Source organism: Clupea harengus, chromosome 1 (assembly GCF_900700415.2).
Source record: "Clupea harengus chromosome 1, Ch_v2.0.2, whole genome shotgun sequence".
Lineage (NCBI taxonomy): Eukaryota > Metazoa > Chordata > Actinopteri > Clupeiformes > Clupeidae > Clupea > Clupea harengus.
Window position 1 is genome coordinate 7,031,628 of NC_045152.1, and position 25,913 is coordinate 7,057,540.

General features: G+C 44.3%; 2 protein-coding genes across 2 annotated transcripts in view; one reads left to right on the plus strand and one right to left on the minus strand.

The window, feature by feature from the left end:
• Nucleotides 1–4,897: 4,897 nt before the first annotated feature.
• Nucleotides 4,898–13,858, minus strand: LOC105900016 (tektin-3). Its single transcript, XM_012827266.3, has 7 exons — nucleotides 13,234–13,858; nucleotides 13,055–13,138; nucleotides 12,892–12,962; nucleotides 12,442–12,585; nucleotides 9,063–9,285; nucleotides 6,338–6,492; nucleotides 4,898–5,205 (listed from the first exon to the last, which is right to left on the minus strand). Exons 1-7 carry the CDS (start codon nucleotides 13,756–13,758, stop codon nucleotides 4,989–4,991), a joined length of 1,419 nt encoding a protein of 472 aa, XP_012682720.2. The 5' UTR covers nucleotides 13,759–13,858; the 3' UTR covers nucleotides 4,898–4,988.
• Nucleotides 13,859–14,843: 985 nt separating this feature from the next.
• The window catches only part of nubp1 (nucleotide binding protein 1 (MinD homolog, E. coli)), a 32,219-nt gene continuing 21,149 nt past the window's right edge, over nucleotides 14,844–25,913 (plus strand). The window contains exons 1-3 of the mRNA XM_012827138.3: nucleotides 14,844–14,950; nucleotides 15,691–15,795; nucleotides 16,669–16,802. Coding sequence (XP_012682592.1) covers nucleotides 14,920–14,950; nucleotides 15,691–15,795; nucleotides 16,669–16,802 — 270 coding nt within the window. The 5' untranslated portion in view covers nucleotides 14,844–14,919. The remainder of the gene's footprint in view (nucleotides 14,951–15,690; nucleotides 15,796–16,668; nucleotides 16,803–25,913) is intronic.

The window sequence follows — 25,913 nt, forward strand, 5'->3', positions numbered from 1 at the left end:
AAGAGACACCGCCTGTTTGTTTAAAAAAAAAAAAAAAAAAGTCCATGTGTGTGTATGGGTATGTGTGTGCGTATTGGTATATGTGTGTGTGTGTGTGTGTGTGTGTGTGTGTGTGTGTGTGTGTGTGCAAGAAAGGGGAAAGGGATGGTTCTATTAATATGGCTGTAAAAGCACTTTTTAACTCCCTCCTCCCTGTCCTCTGCTTTTACTGAATGGGGTTAAAAAAAGCACCTATGTGAGTCTCTCTGTTGCCAGCAATTTGCATCGCTCTCCGCCGTCATTTGCCTAGATGGGGCTGCCCCAGTGCCGCCTCAGAGAGTGACTGTGTGTGTGTGTGTGTGTGTGTGTGTGTGTGTGTGCCCCAGTGCCGCCTCAGAGAGTGACTGTGTGTGTGTGTGTGTGTGTGTGTGTGTGTGTGTGTGCCCCAGCGCCGCCTCAGAGAGGCAAGGCAGGCTGACTGTGTCTGTGTCTGTGTCTGTGTGTGTGTGTGTGTGTGGCCTCAGAGAGGCAAGGCAGGCTGACTGTCTCTGTGTGACTGTGTGTGTGTGGGGGGGTATTGGTGGGTGGGGCGGTGACTGTGCAGCTGTGTGGTCAACGGGCACTCCTCCAGATCCAGTTGTCTCAGCATCCCATCCGGCCTTCACACTCCACTCCGCCAAATTGCATTCTTCAGCCATTCGTTTACATCAAAGTGCCATAGTGTTATGTAAACCATGGCATTTTTTTTTTTTTGCACTGGAGTGGATTATAGATTACAAGCAATGCTAGATTGTGTGAAAAGTGTGGGTACTGCAAACAACACACTGACCACAGTGCCGTCCAAAGTTCAGCTCTGACGAACACTGGCTCTGATTTAACCGAAGGGCTGGAAGATTAGTTTGAGTTGAGCAAACAAAGGTCACACCTTCTTGACCAATAGGGAAATGTTAACTCTTTTGCTCTTCGACTGATTAGGGAATACTGTACATACCATTATCGCAGTTGCCCTAAATACTCACGGTGGATCTCTCTCTAACCCATTCATGGTCTATAGTTGGAGGGAAAAAAAGGAAAAAAGTCTGTTTGTCCCAACCACATGGTTCAGTGGGAAATACTGTCGTGTCTGATGCGCGATTCCATTTCGCTCGGTTTAGAGAGGCCAGTTTTGCAACCACTTGTCCCTCTTTTTCTTTGCTAAAATACTTTCCGTTTCCTGCCTTTCGCTATGTGTGTGGGGGGTAGCTAATACGCCCGTTGCCATCATGGTGTACTGATGTGAGTGTGTGTGTCATTTGTGGGTCTGGAATGTGTTTGCACAGCTGTGTGAGGTCACACCAGGCCCTCCTCCCTAGGGATCCGGAGCCGAGCCGACAGTCCAAAGCTTTTGCTACTAGTGCCTCTAAATGACACGTCCAGACGCCCAGCTTCAACACCACCGTTCTGGCACAGTTCATGTGGCTGTCACTCCATACCAGCTACACTATTCATAGAACAAGAGGGGGAAATAGTTATCGAAGGAAATGCATGTCTGACTCCTTCCTTCGACCAGTGAAGGGGGTAAACTCTAATTTGACACGAGTACTGAAAATAGCATGGGATGTTCCTTCCTACGGGTTATTTTTTAAGGCCATTGTTTTTTCCTATGAGGAGATTGTTCCACACAGATAGTTATCAGAATATATTCATCATGATCAGAAAAGGGGCTCAGATCCCATCCTCTGGTGGACGTGACTGTCCTAAAATGGTGACAGTGTGTGACAAAGGCATCCATTTTCATAGTGATAAGGCAGATGATATAAATCAGTTGCACCACGTAAATAGTTTCAGCGTGACAAGTTGTTAACATGGCTATCCATTTTAAACGGTAGGAGGATGAAATGCAATGGGGTACGTCAAGAGGAGTTAAAAATGGGAAGGATTACGCACCTTTACTTCACTAGAACAGTGTTTGAACCCTGTTTGTATTCCTTCAAAACCTTATAGGCTTGTCTGAGCGCATATCAAATATCTTTAATAAATGTCTACTGCAATGGGCTATCACACATTTTATAACATAGCGTTCTTATCACCCATCTTATCACCGCTGATGGGATTCCAGTAGCCTATAGCGTTGAAACGCTTCTCCCAAAACACAAAGATAACAAAATGTCAGCTATAATTTTTATTTCTAAGCTAACTATGACGTAACTTAACTAGCAATCAAAAAAGAATGCAACGCTAGTTTAAACTAAGAAGTTTCAACGTAGGCTAACTTTACACCCACATTTACGATCAATCTTAAACTCAGCTGGTGCAACCGACTGCAGGATACCAAACCAATTTTGACTGTAGATTAGCCTATGGCGAGCAGGAGAACAGCAGAAAGGGTGGATTGATCACTGCTTCGGGACAGACACACCGTGCCATCTCTTTGCAACTACAAACTAATATTTAAGAAAATAATCTCTGTTTCTGGCCAATTGGACAGTGTTTAGAATCAAAGTATATTTAGTAAAAATGGAAAACTAATTCATTTCCATCATATGAAATGACATTTATTAAATTGTTTACATCAACATAATACCAATTCAGCAACAACAACCAATATACAAACACTCAAAGAAATGTTTTTATTCTTAAGGACTTGCAGTCTTTTTATTATTTTACCAGGGACTTAGAAACCAAAAGTATTATGTTCACACGTCTCCTTGGACAGTTGCTTTTGAAAGGTTATTTTTGTCAAGTCAGCACGAAGCTGTCTGCTGGCACAACAGCAGCTTGGGTCATGGCATTATTTTTGTGCCAACACGTTGCTTGTAAGAAAACACGTACACCTTACTTCCCCCAGTACAGGCTAATCCTGCTCCCTTGACAGCTGGTTAAAAGCTAAGAGTCTCAAAGAAAAATACTTTTTTTGTTAAAAAGAAAGAAAAAACTGTCCTTTCTTTTTCACGTACGAGGAACCAGCTTTTCGCATTTCCCCTCCAATCGGAGATATGCAAGCAGCTTCCCGCAGCTTAATCCCCACAGCCCTTTGCTTGCTCTGAGCACTTTCAATTTGCATGGCAGGGCATTGTTTCAGGGGGGAAACCTCATTTGAAAAGCTTGTACTGTCTTCCTACTGTGCTGACATTTTTTTTAGTCCTTCACAACCAAGAAGCCAATTCGCTTTAATTAGTGTGATTGTATAAGCATAAGCAACCACACTATTGCTCTTCTTAAGTTATATTTTTATTCCACTCGTTTTGTTGGCGCCATTTCTGCTCCTTGCGCTTTTGAGATGTCAACAGCGCTCCAACTTTGACACGTCCATCCTGATCCCGTCTAGTGCTCTTGTAAAAATGGTTGCAATACCCCATGTCGTTCTTTTGTTATTGTAATTTTTTTTCCATTCCTCTTTTCTGCAATTGAAATGAATGGTGGAAGGTTCACCTACTTTGACCTTACTTGCTCTGCCAGCTGTATACTACAGTAGGTAGACTGATGGTAGCTGCCATAGCTGGACACCGAATCTGTCATTTCAACCATGCCGTTACGTTTACATGGCTGCTTATCAGAGATTTTCCCAAACTTTGAATGAAAGATTATAGAGCGCAAAGCGCATTCACGCTCTATCTTTCATTTCAACCCCACCATTACGTTTAGATATCTGGCTGTTATCAGAAATGTACATATCATTGTAATATGGTACTGATGGTATAGTGGATAGTGTCACTGCTTTCCAAGCAGTATATTTGTGCAACGTTAATTCAAAGGGACAATAGGGCACTAACTCAGACAATGCCTTTTACACACTACAGCACAGGTCAGTTATGAGTTTAAACTTGTCTGTCACTATCGTTTGGATTGGTAATCCACAGGCAGCCCATAAATGGTCACATACCAAGTGACATAGCTTGAAAGCTACTAGCATAATGCTAACCGATGTTGGAAATCAGCTTTACGTTTACTCTGTGTGTTAGCTTTGCATATCAGGCGAGTGCTGCCCAACTACAGGTAGCGTTAGGGCTGTATAATCTTCAAGGGTTAGTGATCTGATGCTGTCTGAGCAATCACACTTCATATTTTATTGTGGAAATGCATCTTTAGTTCATTCTTGCTAGCTTTATGTGGAGGGAAAAAAAACTTTAATGTTGTCCTACCAGGCTTTTAAAATGAGATATTACCTACTGAAACCTTCTGGATGACAACGGAGTCAGAATGGAGACAAAATGTTCTGTAACGTCCTGAAAACGAGACATCATGTGGCCGCGTGAGTCACACCTGGATCATTTTGCCCATACCGAGTAAGGAGATCACGACACAAAAACAACAACAACAACAACAAAGAAACACACAGTGACATATCAGATCAGGTGCACAGACAGACATTTGCATGTGTCATATGAAGCCCACAGCCTGCTGTCCTCTACCCTCTGCAGTCAAAGCCGGCCCCTGCTGGCTGACGACTCTGGCACAGGTCAGGCCCGCGTCTGCAGCTGTCCGGGGGGCATGTAATGGTGCTTTGCATGTCACGTGTGCCCTTCTCTTGCCTGGTTGGCGCTGGACTGCATTGTGCCGTTGGCGACCTGGGTACGATGCTTTCATCTCAGATAAACCCTTAAGATAGTGTCTCATAATGGAACCTGATGGGTATCAATAACAGACCTGATGAGCTAAGACAGCTCTTTTTTTGGCTAATCTTGAAGAAAAGGCAGTGGGTTTGTTTGTGTGTACGACCGTGAGTGTGTTTGTATGTGCATGTTTGTGTGTGTGTGAGTGTATGTGTGTGTACGTGCACGTGAATAAAGGCACAAGTATTCAATAAGCAGTAATCAGGTATCAAGGTCACTCAAGCAAACATCTGGACACGTGCAAAGCTGCCTAAACGTTGGCACATTGGTAGAATGTGCACCAACACTGTTGCATAAACTTTCAGAAAGGCAACTGCAGGCTCACATAATGCTATGAGGGGGCTTTATTAGGGATACAAGTGGGGTAGTTTGTGAAGCGGGTCTGGGCTAGACTGGACTGGGCTTGGCTGAGTTAGCTCATGTGTAGCCCACCAGGCGCGGGCTGCTGGGGAAGGTCTTGCGCAGGCCCATGCAGCGCTCCTGGTCGATGAAGAGGGAGTGGGCTTTGATGAAGAGCTCCTGCTCCAGTATGGACTTGGTGTCGGCCAGCTGCTGCAGCATGGCCGTGGCCTCGGCCAGACGCTGGCTCAGTGTGTTCACCGTGCTCTGGATGTGCTGCACCTCAGCCAGGAGCCTGGGGGTCCGGAGGAGGACCACACACACACACACACACACACACACGTGCGCACACACACACACACACACGTGCGCAGACACACACACACACACACACACGTACACATAACACATTGAGATAAAACAGCCACATTAATGAGGAATGTCTTTTTTTTACACAAGGCACCTGGGCAAGCTGTATTTCAATGAACTATGCCTCTACAGGTTCTTTCACTTAACTTATGCTTTTGGAGACACATTTACTGTAAATAGTCCACATCTTATCTTTTCAATTGCCCTTATTTCCCTCTTTTCTCTCAGACACCGCAAGTATCGGCATCCTCGGCACCTGTGCCATATTCTCTACACCACCACACAACTCACCTTTATGAATACTTATAGTTGAGTGATGGTTTGGGAGGCTCACACATTTGGGCTAAATCAGAGTAAACTTGAAAGCTGGAGAGGCGAGCGAGACCAAAACACAGCTGAGGCTTCTCACAACAATGAGCAGCTCGTATAAACAAAAGGGTAGAAAACGTGAGCCCTCAGAATGGATCCCTGGTATCCCACAAATGTGTGTCTATAAAGGGGCTGACAGCTGAGAATGTGACTGAGCATTTACTGACCGAGAGGTTAAGGGAGGCACAAGGCCCCAAAATGCCACTGTCAATTCTAGCCACACTCAAAATGCCTTTCAGCTTTACAGGAATGGCCACATTCATGGACAACATTCCCTCCCCTTGATTACCTATAATGTCATCATTATGTTCTCCCCTTCTACAAATGATGATGAGGTTTTGGTGGGGGGGAGGAAAAACAAAGTACTATGTTTGATAGAGATGTAGGTGTTTGTTTGTTTACCCTTCCCTTTGCTAGTTGAAACTGCCATCCGCCAGTAAAAGTCAGTTTTATATCTGAACAGAATCATTACGTGACAAGGCTTACGATCATAGTTTTCTTCTTTCACTATGAAGTTGTGTTCAGTACATGAGCATGTACAAGATACACTGAAAAAAATACACTCAGTGATGTTGGGCTGTCTGTGTGTCTGCTAATCATGAGTGTGAATAAGCTTTAACTGAAAGCTATAGATACTGAGCCTTTTTAAATAGGCACTCAGTCTTTCCTGGAACTCGGCCACTACTTACATGGTGTGAGGAGGGTCCTTGCAAAGCTCCATGTTGGGCCTCCTGGTCCTTTCCTCCAGTCGGCTCTGTGCCACTTTGAGAGGGAACTTTTTGGCGTTGATGGTGCGCTCCAGGTCAGCTATGGTCCTCTCAGTCTGGAAGATCTCCTGCAGGGTCTTCAAGAAAAGTAAATAAATAAAAACTTGAGTGAAGGCAGACCATCATTTTTTGACCATAAATCTTCATTCTAGAGGTCTCTTGCCTACACATACACTACCCGTCACCCTTCTAAGCTTCGGATAAAAGCAGGCTTTTTAGCGATCGTGTGTTGGTTGCGGATTGGCTACTGCAGTGGCGCAGATACAAATGGGAAGTGAGTGTCATGATTCGCATCCCCGCTGCCCCATGAATCAGATCAGTGTGGCAGGCAGAGAGTGATGATGATGATGATGATGGTGATGACGATGATGAAGTGCAGACCGCCAGCGAGTCACTCGCTCTCAGGCATGGCCGCCTTGTCGATTCAGATTCCCATCTGCACGTCTCTCAGCCTCGCTTTCTCTTGTCAGCCTGCTGCCACCTTCTCTTATCTTATCGCAACTAAACACACACACACACACACACACACACACACACACCCACACACACACTTCAACGTGGCAGGTGCCAACGAGGCGTGAGCAGAGTGTGCAGGAGTGTGAGCTCCTGTGAGTGCGCGCGTAAAGGGTGTGTCTGCGTGTGTTTGCGTGTGTATGAGTGTGTGTACCTGACCTGTCATCTCCAATGAAATCTCAAGCTATTTTCTCAATATTGCACAGCACTAAACATCAGAAAGCCCATTTTATAACATGGATGGAACGTCCTCTTAACATACCATAGGGTTAATGCCACCTCATATTCCCGAGACAATGAGGAGGCAGAATGCCAGTCACAGCCACCGATTAAAAACAGCATTGCCAGTGCCGAACACCGCCATAAGCTCTCAGCTCGTTTTAATGCATCGCGTAGCTTAGCTTAAGTCTGCCAGACTAATAATGCAGTGGGTTATTTTGAGCGAAAGCTTGTGTGCACGTGAATTACATGGCTCTCATTTAGCTGGAAAGCATCACAATGGCTCTGAGTGGGGAGCCATCATGAGGTCATAATAACACAACGAGGTCAATGTTTCCCATTATGAAGATTACAGTAACTGACTTCAAAAAGGGAAGGACTTGGGCACCCCGAGAAGCTACTGCAGAGGTCCTTCAGCATTAAACCGGAGGAAGAGAGAGGGCCTCTCCTGTGTCATAGCGCGTTCTGCAGACACACTACAGGTCTAAAAGCAGAATACCAAGAATGAGGACACAAACATGTAAACCCCCCCCCCCCAGTCCCTTCAAAATCCTTTGCCGAACAGAGTTCATGGCTATGGCCAACGCACAAGCTCTATATTGGGAAATGGAGGACATAAACAGATGTTTGGGTCACTCACAGAGAATCTTGGGATCTCGGCTGATTGAGACTAAGAGGAAACAATCCGTGAGATGCAAAAACTATATTTTGTATTTTTTTTCCAGAAAAAAAAGATACAAAGTTAGAAACGCCATCTCAGATTTCATTCATCCTCCCTTTCTCTCTGTCTCTCTCTCACACACACACACACACAGCTACCCTGCAGTGCTCAGAAAAGCAACTCCTACAAGTTCAGCGTGACCTACGCCCCTCAATAGCTTGCGCACACTTGTTAGGTCAAGCAAGGTCCCGGTTTTGCGAGCATGCTCCAGACTCCGAGCGGTGGGAGTGAGTGGCTTCTCGGCTAAACCCGTATCAGTAGCACATTCTCCCCTGCTCAGTGGAATGTGTGCGCGGGCCGACCTCACGCTGACCAAAGGGAGAGGAGCACTCCGTCCACTCCAGCAGACAGGACAGCCCAGTGTGGGGCCTGCTCAAGCCTCACAGAGCATTGCTTAATCCCTCCAAGAGGACTGACTGCTCGTGTTTGCTGAGGCTTGTTTTATATCTTTTGGTTTTTCTCTGAGAGAAAGGAGGGGTGAGAGAGAGAGAAATCTCTCAGCCTCGGGGCAAGATGTAATCCAGATCAGGCCTTATGGGGATCGTGTAGGAGGTCATGGACGCGGTTTCCCCCCCCGTGTCCTAATGTAGCCTGCAGGCCTCGGCCCCTAGCTTACCGCTAACATCTCCATTAGCACACTGGAATGCCCGTCCCTGCGCGTCCCTTACAGCCCGTCCCTGCGCCTCGGACTGTAACTCTCTGGACGGCTCTGAAACGGAAGCCCGCCTGCAGCCCCTCTGGGCCTTGTGCACAACTGCATACTGCAACCGAGGCAGGACGTGAGAGGAAATGTCTTCCTTGGGTGTACTGTGTGGTTTTGTCAAATTGATGAATTTCTCTTGTTAGCCAAGAGGAAAAGGCTTGTAGTGCAAACAGAACACGTTTGCCAGCAGCTAATGGAGAATATATCAGGTTGTGTGCCATGCGGGGAACCCCTCCCCCCCCCAAAAAAAACCTTGGGATCAAAAAGTAAACACTGCCATGTCTGCCAAACACACTGCCCCACCCTTTGCATTTGATCACAGAGTTTAACTAATTATTTTCACCTCCTGTTTTAAAACCCACACTGATAGCCAATCAACTGCACTACCACAACATACTGGGCCGGACAGAAACACTGGAAGAGAGAGTGAACTGTGAACTGAACATTTCTGTTTAGCTGTCGTGGAGTTTGGTGCAGCAAGGCCTCCTTACCTTGCCCATGTGGTACTTCAGTCGGTTCTTGGCCTCGGTGGTCTCTGCGATGCGGTCGGTGAAGGCCACGTTGACCCGGTGGAACTGGCTCCACATGCTGACGGAGTTGCTCTCCATCACCCTCTCGGTCTCGTCCATGACCTTCCTGGTGTTCATCCTCTCGTGCTGGGACCGCATGATGTTGTCCTCAGAGAACTTGGCCCACGTCTGGGGCACTGAAACACTGCAGAGTCAATCTTAGGTTAGGTTACGTTCTGCTGATACCTGACAAGAAGCTGATGTGTCAGTCATTACATCATTAAGATTACGACTGCAGAGTCATCTTAGGTTAGGTTACGTTCTGCTGATACCTGACAAGAAGCTGATGTGTCAGTCATTACATCATTAAGATTACTACTGCAGAGAAAGATCACATTTGTTAGAATGGACTAATTAATTCTTCACGCCAAGAGCAGTTTGTTATCCCATGTATAAAACGCCAAAGGAGGTTTGTAATTTTGCTGCAGCAGTGAATGAATAATTGTCCCAACCTTTTTGTCTGCCATTTAAGAGTCATGGATGTCTTGCTAAAGAAACTGATTTGGCTAGCAAGTGAAGTATGGCGGGGATGAGGCGCAGATATGTCAAATGGCAGGCCATTGGCTGTCATTCAGTCACTGAACATGGCCATGTTAAAGGCCTTCCCTTCCATGCTCCTGTAGCACCTTGTTGATTGGTAGGGACTGTTTGCGACTCGGTCCGAGCCACTTTGTTTGTTTGCCATATACAAAGTCAGGACTGTATACGAACACCAGAGTCTTTTAAGCGCAAACACTGAACAGACAGCTAGAGGACCACGAGGAGCAATTTGCTGAATTAGACAGAAAGTGTATGAATTGGAATCGTAGACAGTACCTTCAACTTTCTTAGTTGGTTGGCCCATGCACTCTGCCTCCGATGTATTGCCTCAGATGTTTTGATGTTTTTTATATTTGATAGAAAAAAATGGACTGCACAGAACTTTATTCCACATAGGCGACATCTTTACATCAGATGGCCTGTGTGTATCTTTCTAAAGAACAGCCATGCCAGACCCTTATTGAATGAAGTTCTCTTTCAAATGCCAATGCAATAGGAGGCCTTCTGATGCATTACACAGTCTTCACTTCCTGACAGCAAGCTTACCCTGCATTTTCACTTGTACAAATGTAGTCATGACAGACCATATTCTCCCTCCATCTGGCAGGACAGATAAAACTAGTTCGTCCAGAGCCGTGAAGCAGAACAGCTGGGTGGTGAGTGGTGCTGTCATGTTAAACTCACGCAGCACAAAGGCTGTCTTTAAGTGTGTCTTTTCGAAAATAAGTGATTCGTGTGGAGATGCTTTGCGTGGTCGTAACTAATCTTGAGATTATCGATTCAAAAGCAAGGGAGCCACACCATACACAGGACTGTGTACTCGCCAGTGTGTACTTGGGTGTGATTAAAGATCAAACATGGCCCTGAAGGCATTAATACTGCAGCCACTCTGCCTACAGGTGCTCATGTGCCACGCCTCTTCTTCCTCCCTCCCTCTCTCCCTCCCTCACACCTGCTCTTACCTGGTCCCTCCTTTTTATGCAAGGTGTGCACTCCCTTTCTTTCTTTTGTCTGTACATACGTAGCAATGTGTACATGCAAATACAGGTACAGAGAACTCGATGAACTACAAACAGTCAGAGGTGCCCAGGATGGGCAGTCTAGGGGGAACAAGGTGAAACATTTATGAAGACATTTATCTCCTAGGTAGCCCTTCGGCTCTCTGTGAGCGGTTCCAGAGATGCCTCTGGGGATTGTGGACACAGTCTGTCTGCTGAGTCCCACTTTCCACTTCCTCCTACGCTAGTCTAGTCGAGTCTAATCTAATGTGACATAATTTACGATAAGAAAGAAAACAACAGAAATTATTCCTGCTTTGCTAAGCAAGGTTCCAGATGTGGATGACTACAGCTGTCACTGTGATCAAAGTACATGGAAGACTTTCTCTGCCATGTGCTTTGGCGGTGCAGTTGTCAGCTGTAAGATACATGTTCCCTGCAAATAAGTGCAGGCAGTTGGCAGTTGGCTAACATACTGGCAACATGCCTAATGTTTGATGAAATGTACAGAGCCTATATTTTACAAATAACGTTTCAAATGCTTTCTATGGTTATGGTAAAGAACTCTCTGACACCCTCTGCAGGACTATGAGTGGCACTGGGCCATACTTTGAGATGGGGGGGTGGGGGGTTCTGAAGGTTCATGCTGATAAACAATCATGCATGATGACCATACACAAGGGTCTAAGGGTAAAACTTACATGACAAGACAACAACATGTAGCCTAGGCCTGATTTTAGATCACATTCAATGCAAATGACAGTTTATCATCAGACTTATGTGGCATCCTCCTACAATTGCTTGCTAAATCTAGGACGGTGCATGTTTAATATATATTTTTTTTGTATGCCAACAAGTCTAATTAGGATAGCATTTCTTTCAGCATTAATGAAAATTAATACTTTAAATGGCAAAGTTTTTCGACATGTGCCTGTCTGGCGGATCCTGGGAGTATTTGCACAGAGTGTGTAAAGGGTGGGGCCGATTTAACGCATATCACGTTTCCCTCCCTCTCTGGGAAACACAGAGGAAGGATAAACTTCTGGCTTGACACCTTCACACCACAGCCACGTAAAAAAAAAACACTCCTGAATCTCTTTTGGTATGGAGCATTCGTGCGATGCTCAGGGTTAACTATCATGCCCAATCAAACTAATCTGTTTGCTGCACCAAACACAGATGGGATAGTCCCAATCACCCCGGCCAAAAAACAGCAGAGCCACGTGGACTGCAGTGAGAATTAAATAATTTCTCCTTTTGTTTTCCCTGAGAAACTTTACCATGCCTTGAAAAATGGGTGTGTCTTCTTCCTTAGATATTCTTTCCTCATCACATCCACCAAAAACACAAAGACACACACGCCCAAACACACTTTAAGCTTCAAACACACCAAAAATGCCTTTGATTGTAGACTCAGAGCTGTGGGTGACAAATGACTAGCCATCAGCCAGTCACCTTCGAGATCATGTTGTTCCCTGACATTTGAAAAGAAACATCCGTAACGCAGCAGCAGTTCAGCAATAAAGCAGGCCTGTCCACCCGTGACAAAGCCCTCAAGGGAGGGACGTGAGGAAACCAGCTCCAGCAGTGATATCTGCTTCCGCCATGAAGTTTTGCCAGAACTTCCACACACCCAAGCAGCTAGCAACACTTATTATGCATTATTATCTAGACTGACTTAGAACTTTAAAAAAAATGTTTAGACATTCTTTTTCATGAATATCCACAAGGAAGAGGTTATTCAAAACCAGCTAGTCATTTACCTCTTGTCCAGTTTGTTGAGGTTAGGGTAGAACTGAATGCTGCTGTTGCAGTTGGCCATTTTATGACATCTGGAATCAATCTCAAAGGCTACGTGCTTGTCATTCAGGTCCTTCTCCAACATGAGCTGGGCCATGCGATTAGCTCTGGAATGATAAAAGGGAAGTATTCATGCTGTTCAAATCTGCAACAATAATCAGTGGCTGCCTTGTGTACAAGCATTGTGCAGTCTGTTGTTCCTGTGGTAATGTTGTTAATTAATCGATAGAAACTCAAATGTATTAGGCTACTGAATGCAGAATTATTAGAATTATTGTAATGACCAATGAGAGAGAAGACTCCAGTCAAGGTATTGTCTAACACTGCACAGATGAAGGCAGTTGATGAAGGCAGTTTAACACAAGAGAGTTCATAAGTGTTCCCCCTGAGGCCTCGGAGATGGTTCTACTCACTCAAGTTGTTTTTTCACTTTATCCCTGACTCTTTCCAACTGCTCCTGACAATCCCTGATTACAGCCACCTCCTGTGGAAGCAGGTAAAACACGTATTAGTATTTGAATCAGTGCAGTTAGCCCCAGAGTCTAGAGGGGGAAAGTTTTAATTGATTTTCTATACCTGCATCAGCTCGTTCTCCACGTCATCATTGACTATATCTGCGCCCATCCTTTTCTGCCTCTGACAAAGACACTCTTGAGCCACCTATAATTCATTGAGAAATGGAAGGCTTGTAATGCAATCTAGGAAATGCAATTTTTTATTTTCTTCCATCAAAAAGACCAATGGGGTACCCCTACCTGCAACGGTCCATCCGTCTCCGCAATACCTTTGTCAAGTCGCACTTTGATGTGTTTGAGCATGTCCGAGTCGTTCATGAGCTGCTCGGACTCATGCTTCATTTCACTGCTCCAAAATTTTATATCCTCAATCCTCTCGGTGATCCACTGATTAACGTCGTTCTGATTTCTACACGTGAATTGGTCTTTAGTCTGAATCAATCTCAGTGTGTCTTTCCGAAATGCCTCAGAAAATCGGCGGTTATTGTCTGACCGCCCGTAATTCGCCACATTGGCTCTGGACCACTGCTCAGGTGTTATTTGAGAGGACACTGACATCAAAGGCTTCAGGGGGGGCATCTTGGTATCGGCAGTTCTGAACCGAAATGCCTCTCGCCTGCCACTGTTGCCCCATTTGGGTCGCAAAGGTGGCGACATGATGTTACATTTGAAGGTGTCATTTGAGGTAGATTTTAAAGTAGGGAGAACTACCCCCACAGCGGTGTTGGGTCGAAAACATGACTGATTCAATCTAATAGAGTCCATCTCGACAAAAACACCACAGCTGCAAAGTCTCTTGGTGTTAAGACGTAGTGTTGCCCTGTCAGCTTACTTTGCAGGTCTACGACTGAGTGCCTATGAAACTACGATTGATATAGACCTATGCATGGTAAACAACATTGGCCTACGTCATTTAGATTATTAGAACGTCACTCTTTATGACGTATCCACATTTTGGAGGCGCAGATTCAATTGAACATGATTGAACTGAAATTAAGATATAGATAAAAGGCACCCCACTCACAGACAGTTAGCTATTTATAACAAACACTTAATAGCCTATAATAATAATAATAATAATAATAATAATAAGTAGGCTACATAATTATTTATTATTAATAAATATGTATTATTATTATCACATCCATCTACCTATGGTCTATGCCTAGCGATGGCTTAACACGCCTTTAATAATAACCCATAGCCTATAGGACTATTTAAAGGTGTGGATCATACTGGACATTTCCAAGACTAACCATGTGATCCATAATTAGGCTACTTGTTATGCGTTTATAAGTTTCTTGGAATTATAGCAGTGTTGTTGAGCTTGGTGGGCTAATCGTCCATTCCAGGCTGCATCGAGAAGTTTTAATAGTGAACAGTGACCAACAATGCCGAGGTTTAGGGGACAGTCGTTACTGTCGTTACCTGGCTGTCGCCAATGGTAGCAAGTCAGGGGGACGTGGATGCTGCTCCGCAGTCTGCTCTATTTGGGTGCTTAAACTTTGGTTAAATCCCCACAGAGTCAAATGCCAGGTGTTTGAGCACCACTTGTGGTATCAGTGCATGTGGCTGCTAGTCAGAATAGGTAAACTGGAATAAAATATTTAGGCCTACATTATTTGCGTTACTGATCATTTTACCAAGTGATAGCTTTAGGGCATTATGATTGCCTGTTGAATTCCCCAGACCATGCCAGCATGCTGATCATTTTGTGTCTTCGTTAAAACACCTGTATTATCGACACATATAAACAGATAGATCAGAATATCATCTTTTTATAAAGCGAGTAGCCTGGTAGCAGGTCCTAAACCTTGCTATTTGCTTTGTAAGGCAGCATATCGGTCTTTTTGCTTGCATGTGGAACCTTTGAAATGATAACACAAACTCCGTCGGTACCTGAGACGTAACACTATTATTTGAAAGATGGCGGACGTTCCCAATAATGCGCCGCAGCGTGAGTTTACTATTACCAATTACTTTAAACTTGTGCGGATAAGGAAATTCAGAAATACTTAGTTTTTTAGATTGTCGAAATTGCTGCAGGTATTGACAAGTGACATAACGTGTCTTTTCAGAGAGCGTATACCAAACCTGTCTTACATGGCTATCATAGCTAAGGTAGCATTTGGTGTCGCTATACCAACTAGCTGGCAATTTAGCTAACTTTACTGACTCAACAGTGACATTCTCCGCTTAATCTTCACGACATGGGAACCTCGACTTAGTTTTGAGAAGAGTGATAAATGTTAGCAGTGGGGAATGCATTATGTGTCGTATTTGTAAAATTGTGCTCAGCTACACCGTTCACCTTTTAGAAAGTCTTACTCTAAGGTTTGGTCATGGTAAATGCCGCTATGATAGATAGCTGCGTCATGTCAGACATGTTTGATTAAAGCGGATAACGTTTTCTGCGTAGCTGTGAGCTGACGTTTGTTACGGACAAATATATCTGAAGTACATTACAGCGCATTCTGGCATTGATGTATCTTATTTTACGAAGTGTGGAATGACGAGTGCATGAAGTCATTTCCCTTAACTGTAGGCTACTTCATGGTTTGACTCATATCTCATATACGTCAGAATTCGGTCTCCTCCTTTGTCACTGTGTTAGAAAAAGTAGCAAGTGAGCTTGGCAGTAAGGATTAAAATGTCGACCCAGTGTAGTATCTTAACCCCGTTATGTATTTGTTGAAGACTGCCCTGGAACCACCAGTGATCAGGCGGGCCAGACGTCTGCATGCCAGGGATGCCCCAATCAAAACATTTGCGCTTCTGGTGCTACCAAAGCTCCTGACCCTGGTAAGGCATGGTCTGTTTATCTTTTTGTGTAGTCTAAAGTCCTATACGGTCTGTGGTTGACCTTAGTATCTGCAAGACCGTGGATGTAAGTTAATGTACAGAGTGCTCAAGGTGATGGCATTCCCAAAACGTGTGTTCTTTGTTATGGTGTTCTCAGTCTAATTGTCCTAAAATGTACAATACCCCAGATTATCTAAAACCAATTAAATAATAGCCTACATAATATAGTGTCCACTATTTACCAGGATCTCTTGCTTTCCCTGGATTTTAATTTGGCGCTGTGCTCCTTTTAGTGCATCTTAGTCCAGTCTCAGTGTGCTTTTATTTGTGCTTTAAGTTCAGGCCGTGGTTTTATGGTTTTGGTCAAGTCTACTCTTAATTTGAATTTATTGGTATTTTATTGGGCTTTTACCTTATTAGTGCTTTTATTTGGTTAAGTTATCAATTTTTATGGTTGTACTTATTTACTTATTTTCCATTTGCTCTAATTCTAACTTGCAGTTTTTTTTATTCTACTTCATAGTTTTTTACTCCTAACTTATATTCACTTTTAGTGTTTATTTTTATATGTGTTGTCTTGTTTTCATTCTTTTTAAATGTATTCCTTTTTTATTTTCGTAGTTTTATTTCCCTTCCTTTTTGTCTAAATATAATTCCAATCTACTTACCTCGACTGTAAAGCACTTTGATACAAAGCCTGTTGTTTTTAAATGTGCTATACCAATAAAGTTGACTTGACTAAAGACATTTCAGCAGAAGTCTTCCAAAAATACAATTAAATAAAAACTATAGCTTTAACCACCAGTGGTATATACAATCATATCTCCTCCTGTGCTGGGGCTAAACCTGGCTGTGTCTGATTATAATGTACAGCCATAGAAGAGATCAAGGTGAAGCTGGCCACCGTGAAGCACAAGATCCTGGTTCTGTCAGGAAAGGGTGGCGTTGGGAAGAGCACATTCAGTGCCCACCTGGCCCATGCCCTTGCCAGCGACGAGACCAAAGAGGTATGGTTATGTAATGTATATGTATGTTGCATTCTGGGATGGATTTATTCAGTTCATACTATGCCCTTAATGCAGGGCTTCTCAAACTTTTGCAAGCTGGGCCCCACCAAAGCTGGTAAGGTGTAGTTGGGGCCCCCCCACCCCCCCCCGCCGCCTGCCGCCCTCAACTACACCACCATAGATGGATAGCATATTGTTATTGATAGGCCTATGGTCATACCTTTGGTCAAGGTTAGGCTATTGTTAGGCCCATACAGACAATTATTATTACTATTATGACTATTTATTATTATTATTATTATTATTATTAACAACAGTAGTAGGCCTATTAGTAGGCTATTATTATTAGCAGCTATGTGAGCCTGCTACATGCTTTCTTATTATTATAATCATCATTATTATCACCATCATTATATTATAAAACTATTATAATTAATGATAATCTACCAATTATTATTATTATTATCATAATAATAATAATTAGTGTTATTATTGCTATCATTGGGCTACTATTATTATTATGGGCCTCTTGTGATCTTTTTCAAAAATGTTGCAGGTCTGTCAATGTGAGACATGAGCCTGCTTTGTCTTGCAAAGGTCCTCAATTCTTGGTGCAATGTTTGATAAACATAGCCTCAGGTCATCCTCGATCTGTGCGCGGTTGCGATATTTAGCAAAGTACTCCTTAGATTAGGCTACGAATAGGCCTACTGCAAGTGCAGGAAGGTAATCTATAAGTAAGGGTGAGTTTAAAAAGACTGGGCCTCATTCTCGAACATTTTTCTTAAATATCTTCTTATGGATTTCGAAAGACCAATTTATGAACGCCTGGAAATGTGTCCCTAGCTGTGCACTGATTCTTAAATTGAACGTGCGTTCTCGTGCACCTGAATTTTCATACAGAAACGCCCCGCCAGCTCCTTATAAGGGCATGCAACTGAAGAGACGTGCGCACAATCCACAGACTCCACAGCAACGCGAAATCAACTTCAGACTGATCAAAATCATGTCAAAGTGGAAAGCAAGCACCGGTGGATTAAACGCAGACCTAACTTCACCAGTGCAGAGGTGGAGGTACTGTTGCAGAATGTAGATGTGTCCATTCTATTCCAATATGGCTATATCCACTCGATTGAGTTTAATGCTTATTTATTTATTCACTTGCAGTGTTCATGTACTGCTTTTTTAGAACATTACGATGCCTCTTAGAAATCATGAATTTAAATGTGAAATGTAATTGTTAATGATTAAAATATTCTCATATTTTTTTAATTTTTTTATAATTATTTATCTGTAGAATTGACGTGAACGCAATCACCAACGGTTTCTCACAAATTAAGCCCTTAAGAACAATCTGGCTGATTCACCACTGCTATTTAGCGTTCTTAAATTCTGGTCCAAGTTAAAAACGAATCCCAGATGAGAGAACTTTCATGAATGCCAGAATTGTCCCTGCAGTTACTTTTATACACAGAAGCGTAGATGCAACTTGCGTTCAAATGATAACTCTCTGTTTTAATTGGTGGATCAGAAATGAAACTGTGTATTTTATTTGTTTGTGTCAGTCCAGCCCTTTGCATTTTGCCACAGAGGGAGCTTTCACTAAACAGTCATAGGTCCCCGACGTTTTTTTTTTCTCCATCTGTGACATCGTGCCCCCCCGGGAGAGTGTCCGCGCCCCCCACTTTGAGAACCACTGCCTTAATGGATGGGAAATTGAATAACAACAAAATGCGTATATCAATAGGCCCTATGTTAGTTTAGGCAAACATTCTGACATTACTTGATAATTCTTGATTGCTGAATAGCTGATTGAAATTGTATTGTTGCATTTACATTTACATTTACATTTAGTCATTTAGCAGATGCTTTTATCCAAAGCGACTTACAAGGATGTATACACATTTTACATTTACACTGATGGCACACTGCACATCAGGAGCAAGTAGGGGTTCAGTGTCTTGCTCAAGGACGCTTCGACAGGGAATCGAACTAGCAACCTTCTGATTACTAAACGACTTCTCTACCCCCTTACCACTGTCGCCCCTGTTGCATCACCTGTAATCTTTTTTTTTTCTCTCTCTGCCTGACCTTACTTCATATGTTGGCCCCACGTAATGATTTCGTCTTGCTATGTAAGCCTCAGTCATTCTGTCAAACTGTGACGGTTTTTGACATGCTGAATATATTGCTCAACTGAAAAAGGCTGGCATCTGTAGTCAAATGTACCACATGAGTTTTGAGAGAGGTCACCTGGTCATCATGATGGCAAATAATGTCAGCAGTTCATGGATTTCACATTGACTAAATAAATGGCACATCTTAATGAGCTGACTTTAATAAGATGTGCTTATAGAAAATAGAATAGAATAGAAAAGCCTTTATTGTCATTGTATTCGCATACAACGAAATTTGGAGTGCTGCTCCTGTTGGTGCGACGAGGGACAATATATAACACAACAACAACAACAACAACAACATATAACACAATAATATTACCACTATCTAAAAACAGTACAAATAGCTTAAAAAATAAAAGGCACTGAAGAATATTTACTACACGCTGACGCTGGCCTTATTGTTTCTGTAATAATGGGAACAACTTAGTTTGACAACTGCATAATGATGCAAGCTCGAGGGAATTTCAGTTCAATCACTTAACTTTCTATCCTTCCATCCCCCTGACTGCAATTGCCTTCTATTTTGGCCTTCATTCAAGTGATGAAGAGGCCTGTCTGACAGACTGCATTTGCTCGAATTTTGCAGTTTCAGTGCATTACTTGGCAACCATAGTCCATTTTAGCCGATGCTGAGCTAGACAATTCTGATCTTGGCGGATTGCAATTCTAGTGGAATTATCTCACTCGGGGTGTGGAATTTCCTTTGGAGGGGCACGTGTAGATGGTTTGTTGTCTGCTATTGTCCTTAAACAAGATTGCAAAATAAGTGCTGTATTTATTGGAAGAACAGGACTCCCAACAATAACACACACCAATTGCATTTTATTTTGTTTGTTACCGATGCATACTAAATTAAACCGTAATCAAAAACGAAATGTTCATCATCATCAACATCATCAACAACACTTGTGTGGCTGGCAGGCCGTGCATTTACACCGCTCTCTTTTTTTTCACGATCAAGTTCCCTGTGTGGCTGAAAAAGCATGAATACAATGCAGTAGGACTCATGCACAGTCCTGAGTGTGGGCTTTATTGCCACCCCTGCTGTGTGTGTGTGTGTGTCTGTGTGAGTGTTTGAGTGAGAAACTGCTACTAAGTGCTTTATTGATCCCACCTCGGCCCTGCCTGCTGCAGACCTGATGGGGCTGTCAGAGGCTCCGCAGAAAGACACACTTTTACCACCTGGCAGCCCCTCTGTACGAAGCCTCTTTATATTTCATTGCCACTATTCGTGCCGCTTGGCTGTAAGAACTTCACTGGAATAAAGTCTCAAGATCGTATATTCCTGTAGGCTACTTGAGCCTTGCTAGGAATTCCTGTTACGTTCATCATCTAATTTGTGAATTTGAAGTAGTTATATTGAATAAACAGTTTCCATTTTTCATGGTTTATTTACGTTCTGTGCAGCAGACAGATGATGCTTTGCTGTCTACAATGGAAACTTTGCCTTTGGCATAGCTAGGGCCGGAATCCTCTAGATGGTCTGTTGACGGATAACGTATTGAAAATGGAGTTTTGAATCATTCGAGCTAGTTAGTGTTGCCCTTATGGTTGAGGGATTAACAAGCCTTGGGCTTCGCCGAGAAGCTCTCAGACTCGGTGTGTTTGGCCCTTGGGAAGCGTCTGGGTCTGGTGTGTCCGCGGAGCGCCGAGGAGAGCGTGAGGAGCCACATCCTGTTATATGTCTTGTGTTTTGTTCCATCTTCCTGTTGATAAAAGACTGGCAGAGGCAGAAAACCAACTCTCTCTCTCTCTGTGTGTAGAAAGACTATCTAGGCTAAGTCATTGTTTTAAAGGTGACAGGCCGCTTGTGCGTGCGTGTGGAAAGAGCGAGCTGGGCTGTGTGTTTTGATTGGAGTACAGGAGTTTGAAGGCGTGTCAGCCATATGGTTTGCGTGTGCTGGAGAGGGAGAGGTCAGATGATATTTTCTGATCTCTGGCGTCTCTTGAAAGCTGTCTGTTGTTCCTCATATTGTTCCACAGTTCAGCCCCACCCCAACCCGCCCCACCCTGGGATGACCCCTTTCTTTTTCCTTTTTATTTCTTTTTTAATAACGCAGAGGAGACCCTAGAGCAAGACCCGGGGCAGTCTGTGAACCACACTTCAGGAGCTCAGGAATGTGTTGCAATGTTTCCATCTTCTAGTGTAATTTAAAAATATACACATATCTCTCTCCCTCTCTCTCTTTCTCTCTCTCTCGCTCTCTCTCTCTTACACCACACTTATTCATTCTCTGTCTTCAATTTCTTGTGCACATGCTCTCTCTCTCTTACACACACAAACACACACTTATTCATTCTCTGTCTTCTCTTGTGCACATGCTCTCTCTCTCTCTTTCTCTACAACGATCCATTTTTAAACAAGCACAAAGCAAAGTGGAGATTCGTTTGACACCCCAGTGCTATTCTTAGAAAAGCAGATTCATAGAGAAGCCACGGCCTGCGCAGGGGAACAGAGGGGCACTCTGATATGTTTTTCAAGCTCAAGCAGGCTTGTCACACTCACAGGATGAGGGAAGTAATCCAGTAACACATCCCCGGCTCTCTCTCTCTCTCTCTCTCTCTCTCTCTCTCTCCCCCCCTTTTTGTTCTTTCCTCCACTGCCTTTTTTTTTCCGTCTTCTTCAAGGCCTCGTAGCCACACTGGAATGTCTGCTCCCCTGCACACGTGTTTATCTCCCAGAGTTCCCATGCTCCGAGGTGTCAGTGGGCACGAGCCGAGGCGAGGGGATAAGGAGTTGCGTCCTAGGCAAACATTGACTTTGGCCGGCCGCTACTCTACTGTGTGCAGGAACTTTTTTCTGGGGAGTCATGCCTCCTGCTAGCACTCCTCACCTTCTCTCTCTCCCTCTCTTTCTCCCTCTCTCTCTCTCGCTCTGTCTCTCTCTCTCTCCCTCTCTCTCTCTCTCTCGCGCTCTGTCTGTCTCTCTCTCTCTCCCTCCCTTCCTCTGTATCATCAGAACGCAAGGGGTGAGGTGCCCTAATGAGGCAGTTGATTGTAGCCATTCTATGAAAATGCAGGCTTTTTCTTAAGAGTCCCTGTGGTCCCTGATAGTATCTTTATAATAGGCCAGCCATGACCTCTATGACTAGTCAGACATACACTATATGCCACATTACATGTCATTTGATGCTTTGATCATTTGATTGATGTTTGCCTAGAGGCGAGTTCCTTTGAAAAGCTTAATGTTTGCCTGTCACTGCTGGCCGGGCCTTCATTGCACCACTGTGCCGTGAACATGTAGCCTGTTGTTCCCTCTGACTCGATCAGAACTTAGGCAGCATTTGATTTGATGTCACGTGACCCTCCTTGTATGTAATTTCTTTTTGATTCATGTCACCTGTAAATCCAACCAGTAAAATGTACTCAAGGCTGAGGTACACTTCTCAAGTATACTCGTTTTTGTGGTGTTGGGGACACGCGGGTACAGACAAGCCGAGCACATGTGTACTATGACTTTATTGAACCGGGCGCATGCAAACTACTGCACGCTCAGTTTCGCACAGTATGAGCAGTCAATGCGGACATGTCAGAACGGACACAAAATGTGGCTGTAGCACAGACAGTCTGTACTTCTGGGTCAAATGCCTGTCTGTGTTGCTTCGCTGCTGGCCGTGTGCAAGCTAGGTGAGATAGCTCATAAAGACATTAGTGCTGTCAAAATGAATGTGTTAATTCTTGCGATTAATTTGAAATATTTAACATGTTTAAAAAAAAAAAAAAAAAAAACGCAGGTAATGCATTATTTCTGTTAATGCATATGTGCTGGAGATCATGTTGTCCCCCGGCCTGAGCAAGGCACACGACGGGCCTGTGTACCTCCCACTACCTGGAAGTAGGAGTGTTTCACAGGCTACCGGTGGTCCATACCATTTAGACAGGGGTGTTTTTATGTAAATAACTAATCCTTGTATTAAACAGTCTGGGTGGGAAAAAAAAGTGTTGTGTATGTTTCTTGCACAGCCCTATCAGAGTGACACCTGGGGGTTGAAGAGGTGACACCCTATCAGAGTGAAGGGTTGGAGAGGTGACACCCTATCAGAGTGAAGGGCTGGAGAGGTGACACCCTATCAGAGTGAAGGGTTGGAGAGGTGACACCCTATCAGAGTGAAGGGTTGGAGAGGTGACACCCTATCAGAGTGAAGGGTTGGAGAGGTGACACCCTATCAGAGTGAAGGGCTGCAGACAATGTCTACCTACCTACCTGGGTGGGCAATTAAATTGAACATGAATAGATAATGTCCAGATCCTACCTGTCTTCCATGAGCTAGAACTTCCTCACACCAAATGCACCCTCCCATTAGGCTACTTATCCTGTTCAAGGTTGCTAACATTTAGCGTCATGTTACATCAGACAAACCCAGAGAAGGAAATGGGATTGGAAAAAGTTGGGGCTGTGTTGTCATCGTTTTTCAAAAGGTTCCATATTCGCTGGTGATGTAAGGGTTCTGTTTACGTTTTCAGGGCTTGAAAACGCTGTTGACGTGTGGACGAAAGGCTAAAATGCAATCAGACTTCTAAGTTTTCACCGATGTCGTGCGGAAGGCCCCCTAAGACAGAAACGTGTGGTTGTTTTACAATGCAGGCAACGTGTGTGTGTGTGTGTGTGTGTGTGTGTGTGTGTGTGTGTGTGTGTGTGTGTGTGTGTGTGTGTGTGTGTGTGTGTGTGTGTGTGTGTGTGTGTGTGTGTGTGTGTGTGTGTGTGTGTGTGTGTGTGCGTGTACGTACGTTTGCACACGCGGCTCTGACTGTGTTGGTGTATGCACATGTGAGTATGTATACATGTGTCTCCGTGTCTTTTTCATGTTGTCTACAGCCTGTGGTTAAATCCTGGCTGCAGACAGAGGGAATTATGGGAATATTTAGTTTTGGGTGCCAAACACTTCTTACAGCTCTTTTTTTTTTTTTTTTTTTTTTAAGACAGTTTCAGACCTTAGTGAGAACTGCTCTTTAGGTCTGTTTAACCCCATCAGAACCAGGCATATTTGGGCTTTGGTTCTCACTGACTCGGAGGTTTGTTGTGGGAACGGACACTTTTTAAAAACATGCTTTGTTCTAAAAACATGCTTTGTTCTAAAAACATGCTTTGTTCAGACAAGCCATCAGGTTTGAGCCTCCCACCCAGTAGGTTTGCCCAGTTAAGATGGCCGACATGCGTGTGTGTGTTTACATATATAAAATGCGCAGCCTTTTTAAAACGAGCAAAAAACAAACGCTCACTTTAATCTCTGTTTCAAAGCTGAAAATAAATTGCCTCTGTTTAGGCTGAAGGTCCACAGCGCTCGCTCCTGTGATAAGGTTTTTTACACCAGTGACCAAGTTGACATCCCCATTGAGGTTTGAGCTTCAAAGTCCATCGGCAACACAAGAGTCTCAAACTCTGAACCCGCCGCCCCATCCGCGCCCCAATCTCACAAGCAGTACCGACCGCTCCTGCCATTATCCGGTTCAAACTCCAAGCGACCTGCTCCCGAAAGTCTTAAGTGGCTTGGAGCGCTCTTCACCCTCCACTGTTCCCCCTGTTGCCGTTTGTCACACCCAATTTGCCTGAAGGCTTGAGTTAACGTCCGGGAGGCACCGGCCCTAACTTGGTGTCAGGGGTAGGCGATGAAAGAGGACGTTTGATTCTGCACCCCCGACCCCCCTTCTGTAAGGTGTGGTTGAAGGGGCTCTTTTCACTTTTTCAATGACTAGGTCTTAGGCACACACACATACACGCACACACACACAGACGGACGTGTACTTTTTTAGAAAATAGTCCCCCTTTGCTCCCGTTTCCTTCCTTTGCTTGCACTAACTCCCCTATGAAGTTCATATAACAAACGAATGAAAGAAAAGATGATGGATGGGGATGTTTTAAAAAAAAAAAAATGTTTTAGTTTATTTTTAGAACCGATCCCCCCCCTCTGTTTTTACCCCCATCCATCAGTTAACTGTGACTTGTGAGGAAAGTGTCTGTGTGTGTGTGTCTAGACCTTGCCCTCCTGTTTACACACAGTTCCCTCCAACTTCTCTTGTACGTTCGCCCCCTCTCCTCCCCTCTGCCTTTCCCTCCCTCCCTCTCTAAACTGCTTGCCTAAGACATGCCAGTGGTGAAGAAATGCTGTGCAGAACGGGACAGGAGGTAGCTGCCATTCGCTCTGTTTATGGGGAGTTGCTTGATGTGATTTTCTCTGTTGAGAAATGACCAGCATCTCCGTTTTTAACATACCAAAGGTTTGTGAAACAGAATGCCAGAGATTCTCACTGGATGCCTGCACTAGTCTAGATTTGGAGTTACTGTGCTCTTTCTTTATTTTAACGTTAGGAATGTGTTTTCATTTATTGTTGTTCATGCGTAGCTCCGTAAGCCAACCGAATGAAGGCCTTTCATTTGTTTTACAGGTATGACATAGGAGGTATAGAAGCTGCTCTATAGGCTTTGTTGACTAATACTGAAAGCAAACCGGAGGATCTGGTGGACCTCACCCCTCTCCTCTCTCCTCCCCTCCCCTCACCCCTCTCCCCGTCTCCTCTCCTCCCCTCTCCTCTCCTCACCCTCTCCTCGGCCCTCTCCTCTACCTTCTCCTCTCCCCTCTCCCCTCTCCTCACCCCTCTCCTCGGCCCTCTCCTCTCCCCTCTCCCCTCTTCCCTCTCCCCTCCTCGGCTCTCTCCCCTCTTTCATTTCTCGCCGGAGCGGAGCGGAAACCTATGGCCCCTATAGCCTCTCTCTGGAGCCCTGGCCCTTGGCTCCCTCCACCCCCGCAACATGGCTAAGATGTGGTTTTGACAAACTCCCACCAGAGCCATAAGGGGATTCTTTATATTCCTGCAGACGTTAAGGCAACACACGCACGTGGATGCATAACGTATGGACTCCCAACCCCCAACTATACACAAACAGTCATCTCCAACGCACGCGCACACACACACACACACACACACACACACA

What these genes read in the sequence shown, in the direction of transcription:
- LOC105900016 (XM_012827266.3), bottom strand. Translation starts at nt 13,758, where the DNA reads ATGGACTCTATTAGATTGAATCAGTCATGTTTTCGACCCAACACCGCT. An exon ending in TGGAGAACGAGCTGATGCAG is followed by an intron (nt 12,963 to 13,054) that starts GTATAGAAAATC and finishes CTGCTTCCACAG; the next exon opens with GAGGTGGCTGTAATCAGGGA. An exon ending in CTCAACAAACTGGACAAGAG is followed by an intron (nt 9,286 to 12,441) that starts GTAAATGACTAG and finishes TTGACTCTGCAG; the next exon opens with TGTTTCAGTGCCCCAGACGT.